Source organism: Rattus norvegicus, chromosome 18, assembly GCF_036323735.1.
Source record: "Rattus norvegicus strain BN/NHsdMcwi chromosome 18, GRCr8, whole genome shotgun sequence".
NCBI classification, from domain to species: domain Eukaryota; kingdom Metazoa; phylum Chordata; class Mammalia; order Rodentia; family Muridae; genus Rattus; species Rattus norvegicus.
This window is the reverse complement of record NC_086036.1, coordinates 2,046,572-2,053,978: the sequence shown is the minus strand read 5'-3', so window position 1 is coordinate 2,053,978 and position 7,407 is coordinate 2,046,572. Positions and strand designations below refer to the sequence as shown.

Below are 7,407 nucleotides of genomic sequence, written 5' to 3'. Positions count from 1 at the left end.
TGAGTACTTGAAGAGGTAATGTGGTGGTCAAGAGGGCTCCTTCCTTTCTGAAAGGACTAAGTTAATACTTGAGGTAGTAAGTGCTTGGTTTCATGGGACTGTGTAGGTTCTAAAGAACAGATGTTGTAAGAGCACCTCTGTTTGCCTCTTCTGCACAGCCTGCTCTCTTTCTGATGTTTATCATGTATGAGACCCTTGTCAGATGATGTTGGACTTCCAGTTTTCAGAAACACAAGCCTCTTTCCTCTGTAAGCCACTCTCTCTTTCACTTTTCAGAAATTCTTCTCCAGGTGCCTTTCCCTATAGACCGTAGCTGAAGTGAGAGCTGAGGAATAATGGTAGTAGAGCAATTTCAACATTGAATGGGGCTGGGGGCTCAATCCCTAGGAGCGGCAGGCGCATGCGTGCGGGCGGGCGGGCGCGCACGCACGCACGCACGCACACACACACACACACACACACACACACACACACACACACACACACACACACACACACACACACACAGAGGAAAAACAATAAAAACAAGCTAAGATGTATCCCAGACTGCATTTTTTTATTCTACTTACATCAGGCAAGTTAAGAGGCGGGGATCACTGGGAAGTGGCTCTTCCCACAAGCCCGGGGCAGAGATGACAACACCTTATTTCCAGAGGTAGCAGTGCCAGTGCCCAGAGCAGAACTTAAGTCCCAAACAAAAAGCAGGAGTATTGCCCTCATGGGACCAGCTCTGCAATACTAGGGAAGCGGTTGGCGTCTCCTGTAGCCCAGGCTGGTCTCCGACTACTTTCTTTCTTTCTTCCTTCCTTTCTTTCTTTCTTTCTTTCTTTCTTTCTTTCTTTTTTCCTTTTTCTTTTCAACCACTTTAAACTTCTTCTTCTTCTTCTTTTTTTTTTTTTTAAGATTTGTTTATTTATTTCATGTGAATACGGTGTTGCTGTCTTCAGACACACCAGAAGAGGGTACCGGATCCCATTACAGATGGTTGTGAGCCACCATGTGGTTGCTGGAAATTGAACTCAGGACCTCTGGAAGAGCAGTCAGTGCTCTCAGCCGCTGGGCCATCTCCCCAGCCCTAAACTTCTTTTTTATTGGATATTTTTCTATTTCCATTTCAAATGTTATTCCCTTTCCTGGTTTCCCGGACATAAGCCCCCTATCCCATCCCCCTCTCCTTTTTCTATAAGAGTGTTCCCCTCCCCATCCACCCCCTCCAACTGCTTTTATTGCTACTTCATAACTATAACTTTGCTACTGTCATGAATCATAATGTAACTATCTGATATACAGGATATTGGATATGCCACCCCTGTGAAAGGGTTGTTCAACCCCCAAAGTGATCAAGTTGCACTGGTTGAGAACTGCTGGTCTACAGAAACAAAAACAAAGTGAGAGGGAGATACCAGAGAGCCTTAACTCAGTGAGGGTGAAGTTATTCTGGAAACCAGCCCCCAGCAAGCTTCAAAGACCAATTCGAAGCTCAGTAAATTGCTCACTTCCAACCCATCTCGTCTGCCTGTCAAGTGAGAGATCACCCACCTACAATCCTAACTTGTTGACAACACTTTATTATTTCAAAACTGTTATGATCCCAACGCAAAGAGGTGATGACTATCTGCAGCAACAGACATGCTAGTCGCCCTGAGTCGATCAATTAGACATGTATTGCCATCTCACACTGTAATCCACAAATACAAGTACCAAGAGCTGCTATTTAAAATAGTAGGGATGTAGTTCAGTTGGTGGAGTGCTTGCCTAGCAGGCAAAAAGCTCTCTGGGTTCTATGCCCTGCAGGGTATAAACTTGGATTGGTGGCAATCCCAGTTTGGCTGATAATCTGAGCACTAGGATGGTAGGTGAAAGCCGGAAAATCCTAAATTCTTAGCTACATAGTGAGTTCAAGTCCAGCCTGAGCTACATAAGACTTTGTCTTTAAAAAGAAAAAAAGCAATATATTCTATTAATTTAGAACTCTGACTTTTTTGTAGTCTCAGCAGTCCTTACCTTCGCTGTTTCCCTGTTTATTCTTGCCACTTTTGTTTCAGATGTCTTTAACTAGTCTTAGGCTTCTGTTATGTTGCCACAAACAAGCCTGTGAGAGCCTACTTCATAAATGGTTTCCTGTGCACATCCTAGGTAGCCATACACCTGTGAGTTAATTAACCAGCCACATGATTGAGTCCTATTTCCGGTACCTGACCTTTTCTAGACCTAGTTCTCATTTAATAGCCCTTAGCTATTTAAAAGATTCACCGGGAGACTGAAAGTCCAGCATGAGTGTCTTACAATTGATGGGATGCTTTTTTCTTTAAACAATCTCCCTAGGGACACAAGCTCCAATGGGACAGAGGATTCTCTCCCTATATCCTGCAAGCTCTCCTTCCCCATCTGCTTTGGAATCTGAAGCAAGTGCCGGTCTTCTGCAAACTGCTGCCTCGAGCTGGGCCGAGTCTACAGGTTCAAGGTCAAGTGGTGGCCCAGCCTGTTTTCATCTAGGCTCGCGTGCTCTCTCCTGGCTCTGGAGGGACACTGGAGGTCCACAGTCGGGAGGAGTTCCAGCGCGAGTCTGGAAGGTTCGCAGGTGGGGTGGGGCGGGCCGGGCTTGGTCACGCCTCCAGGGCCGCGGTTGGCTGAGGCCAAGCCGTGCTCCACCCCTTAGGCGCCTCTTCCCCGCGTCGCCGGTCCCCCGCGCTCCCGCGAGCTGGCCTCCGCTGCAGCTGCGCCGGGCTCGCGCCATGCAGCGCCTGGCCATGGATCTGCGGGTGCTGTCCCGGGAGCTGGCGCTCTACGTGGAGCACCAGGTTCGCGTGGGTTTCTTCGGCTCGGGCGTGGGCTTGTCGCTGATCCTGGGCTTCAGCGTCGCCTATGCCTGCTACTACCTGAGCAGCATTGCCAAGGTGAGCCAGGGGCGGGGGCAGTGGAGCGTGGCGGGCCCCAGGGACCCGCCGGTGCACGGGCGCCACTAGCCTCCCGCTGAGGTCCGGGGTCCTGCTTCTAGGTCCTCCCGGCCTCGGTCCGGCCTGCACAGCTGCAGTACTTCGGGAAGGGCACCCGGACTCAGTTCGCCTTTTCTCCCGGGATGCGACTGAGCGCAGCTTGGGACTGTTGTGATTGTGAATTCTGTGCGTCAGTCTCCGGGGAGATGGAATAGGAGGGCTCGCGCGGCCTTCGGGTGGGGACACTGCTAAGTCCACTGGTTGCTGGTTTACGACCGCCGTAAACTTTGTTCTGGACCCCTTACCAATGCTGCTTCTCCCGGCAGAAACCCCAGTTAGTGATTGGAGGGGAGAGTTTCAGCCGCTTCCTACAGGACCACTGTCCGGTGGTGACAGAAACCTATTACCCGACGGTCTGGTGCTGGGAGAGCCGAGGACAGACACTGCTGAGACCCTTCATCACTGCCAAGCCCCGGGTGCAGTACAGGAAGTAAGTGAATGTCCATCTTGAGCTGTGTCTTCTGAATCACTGATTTTAATTCAGGCTTCCAGTTCTTAGTTAATACACCTGTGCTTAACAAAAGAAACAATGTTAAAGAGAAAAGAAAATGGGAGGGATGCGGAGTCTACCCAGCGACCTCCATCTGCTGGAAAATGTTCAGGTATTGCTCCTCCCCACCTTTTTTGTTTTGTTTGTTTTGTTTTGTTTTTTTTTCTCCTTTACATCCTAATGTGAATGGACAGATGAACACCCTGGCTTATTTCTGGGATGTAAGAAGCGCTTTGCGGGCTTTTGTGTTACTGTTTTCCAATTTGTCGTTTCCGATTTGCCCTTGAGGACCTAGACACCTTGATGAGATGCACTAATGTATTCACATGTTGAGGATCCTGGAATAGGGGTTAGACAGCTGTCAATAGCTTTAGGTTTTGTGCGTCTCCCCACAAAAGAACTCATAGTAATAAGTACATGGATTTTTGAGGATAATGTCTTTTTTTAAAAATTATCTTTAATCCTTTTTTCCCCATCTTTTTTAAATTGGGTATTTCTTATTTACATTTCAAATGTTATTCCCTTTCCCGGTTTCCAGGCCAACATCCCCCTTACCCCTACCCCTCCCCTTCCATATGGCTGTTCCCCTCCCAGTAATGGCTCTCCCCCCATTACTGCCCTCCCCCCAAGAATCCTGTTCACTAGGGGTCCAGTCTTGGCAGGACCAAGGGCTTCCCCTTCCACTGGTGCCCTTACTAAGCTATTCATTGCTAACTATGAGTTGGAGCCCAGGGTCAGTCCATGTATATAGTGTTTGGGTAGTGGCTTAGTCCCTGGAAGCTCTGGTTGCTTGGCATTGTTGTTCATAAGGGGTCTCGAGCCCCTTCAAGCTCTTCCAGTTCTTTCTCTGATTCCTTCAACGGGGGTCCTGTTCTCAGTTCAGTGGTTTGCTGCTGGCATTCACCAATGTATTTGCTGTATTCTGGCTGTGTCTCTCAGGAGAGATCTACATCCGGTTCCTGTCGGCCTGCACTTCTTTGCTTCATCCATCTTATCTAGTTTGGTGGCTGTATATGTATGGGCCACATGTGGGGCAGGCTCTGAATGGGTGTTCCTTCTGCCTCTGTTCTAAACTTTGCCTCCCTATTCCCTCCCAAGGGTATTCTTGTTCCCCTTTTAAAGAAGGAGTAAAGCATTCGAATTTTGGTCATCCTTCTTGAGTTCCATGTGTTCTATGCATCTAGGGTAATTTGAGCATTTGGGCTAATAGCCACTTATCAATGAGTGCATACCATGTGTGTTTTTCTGTGATTGGGTTACCTCACTCAGGATATTTTCCAGTTCCATCCATTTGCCTATGAATTTCATAAAGCCGTTGTTTTTGATAGCTGAGTGGTATTCCATTGTGTAGATGTACCACATTTTCTGTATCCATTCCTCTGTTGAATGGCATGTGGGTTCTTTCCAGCTTCTGGCTATTATAAATAAGGCTGCTATGAACATGGTGGAACATGTGTCTTTGTTATATGTTGGAGGATCTTTTGGGTATATGCCCAAGAGAGGTATAGCTGGGTCCTCAGGTAGTGCAATGTCCAATTTTCTGAGGAACCTCCAGACTGATTTCCAGAATGGTTGTACCAGTCTGCAATCCCACCAACAATGGAGGAGTGTTCCTCTTTCTCCACATCCTCGCTAGCATCTGCTGTCGCCGGAGTTTTAGATCTTAGTCATTCTGACTGGTGTGAGGTGGAATCTCAGGGTTGTTTTGATTTGCATTTCCCTTATGACTAAAGATGTTGAACATTTCTTTAGGTGTTTCTCAACCATTTAACATTCCTCAGCTGTGAATTCTTTGTTTAGCTCTGAACACCATTTTTTTTTCCGGAGCTGAGGACCAAACCCAGGGCCTTGCACTTACTAGGCAAGCAGTCTACCACTGAGCTAAATCCCCAACCCCCTGAACCCCATTTTTAATAGGGTTATTTGTCTCCCTGCAGTCTAACTTCGTGAGTTCTTTGTATATTTTGGATATAAGCCCTCTATCAGTTGTAGGATTGGTAAAGATCTTTTCCCAATCTGTTGGTTGCTGTTTTGTCCTAACGACAGTATCCTTTGCCTTACAGAAGCTTTGCGCCAGTTGTGGTGGCGCACGCCGGTAGGATTTGCTGAAGGAGGCAGAGGCAGGAGGATCACGAGTTCGAGGCCAGCCTGGGCTACACATTTTTTAAGCTTTTGGGGTTGGGGATTTAGCTCAGTGGTAGAGCGCTTGCCTAGGAAGCGCAAGGCCCTGGGTTCGGTCCCCAGCTCTGGAAAAAAAAAAAAAAGAACCAAAAAAAAAAAAAAACAAAAAAACAGAAGCTTTGCAGTTTTATGAGGTCCCATTTGTCGATTCTTGATCTTAGAGCATAAGCCATTGGTGTTTTGTTCAGGAAATTTTTCTCCAGTGCCCATGTGTTCGACACTCTTCCCCACTTTTTCTTCTATTAGTTTGAGTGTGTCTGGTTTGATGTGGAGGGGATAATGTCTTTAAGGTGTTGCAGACATGAATGGGGACATATCTAACCAGGAGATTTAAATGGTGTCTGTTACTTATTTCCCTGAGTCATCTAGCCTTTCCAGAATTCCTTTTTTCCCTGCCAACTTGTAATATTGGACCCACAGATGCTATGTGAGAAGTTGTTCAAGAAACAGATTTTGTCAAAAGAGTAGTAGCATAGAACCAATCAGCCCCGGACTTCCTCATAATTCCCTGTTGGTATCTATATGACCTCAATCAAATAGGGGCTAAATGCTAGTCATTTGAGAGTAATGAGGAAATGATGAATGTAGATATATGAAGGGCTGTGCGAGTGTGTGTGTGTGTGTGTGTGTGTGCGAGTGTGTGTGTGTGTGTGTGCGAGTGTGTGTGTGTGTGTGTGTGTGTGTGCGAGTGTGTGTGTGTGTGTGTGTTACCGTGGATAAACCAAAAGCCTGTGCATGATAACCAGGAACTCTACCACATTTCCACACAAATATTTGAAATTCTTTGAAGCTTATTTTTTTAATTAATTAAAATATTTTATTGATTCTTTGATAATTTTGTGCATGTATATAATTATTTTACCACATTCACACAGCCAACAATTACCCTGATATCCTCTTTTTTACATATTACCTTTTATTAAGGGTGCTGGAAATATAGCATTAATCTTCATAATATTTTTGTACTCAAAGGTGACATTTATAGAGATGTGGATATTTGTGAATGTAGGTAAGTTATTTTGAGATGACCAGATAATGTCATACTTATAGAATGAAAACACCAAGATGCAACTGAAAGGACTGCTCAGTAATGCCTTTGTAACTGTCATTTGCAGTGAACTCATTAAAACAGCAGACGGAGGACAGATCTCACTGGACTGGTTTGATAACAATAACAGTGCATGCTATGTGGATGCCAGTACCAGACCTACTATCTTGCTCCTGCCTGGCCTCACTGGAACAAGCAAGGAATCCTATATCCTTCATATGATCCATCTCAGTGAAGAATTAGGATACAGGTAACTGTGAAAGATTGCTTCCTGTTTTTCACCTAATTCTTACAGATATGCTAATATTTCAGGTTGAATGATCATGATGGGGCACACCTGTAATCCCAGCAAGGGGAGACAGAGGCAGGTGGATTTCTGTGAGTTCAAGGCTAGCTTAGTCTTTGTAGGAAGCTCTAGGCTATTAGAGTACATAGAAACATGATCGAAACCCTCATCCCAACACCGTGCTGGTACATGCCTTTAAAACCCACCACTTGGGAGGCAGAGGCAAGTGGGTCTCTGTGAATTCACAGCCAGCTTTGTCTACAGAGTGAGTTCCAGGATAGGCAGGGCTACACAGAGAAACCCTATCTCAAAAAAACAAAGCAAAGGGTTTTTTCCTCCCTTAGGTGTATACTTCCCTCCTTCTCCCTCCCCCCCCCTCACACACACACACACACACACACACACA

The 7,407-nt window shown here is 46.2% G+C and overlaps 1 protein-coding gene across 4 annotated transcripts in view; it reads left to right on the top strand.

Moving 5' to 3' along the window:
• The first annotated feature begins 2,667 nt into the window (after positions 1–2,667).
• Positions 2,668–7,407, top strand: part of Abhd3 (abhydrolase domain containing 3, phospholipase) — a 55,302-nt gene continuing 50,562 nt past the window's right edge. The window contains exons 1-3 of one of the 4 annotated variants that reach the window (XM_063277270.1): positions 2,668–2,897; positions 3,263–3,426; positions 6,783–6,965. In XM_063277270.1, the coding sequence (XP_063133340.1) occupies positions 2,736–2,897; positions 3,263–3,426; positions 6,783–6,965 (509 nt within the window). In that variant the 5' untranslated portion in view covers positions 2,668–2,735. The remainder of the gene's footprint in view (positions 2,898–3,262; positions 3,427–6,782; positions 6,966–7,407) is intronic. The other 3 variants (XM_063277271.1, XM_063277269.1, NM_001106162.1) reach the window with 3 other exon arrangements.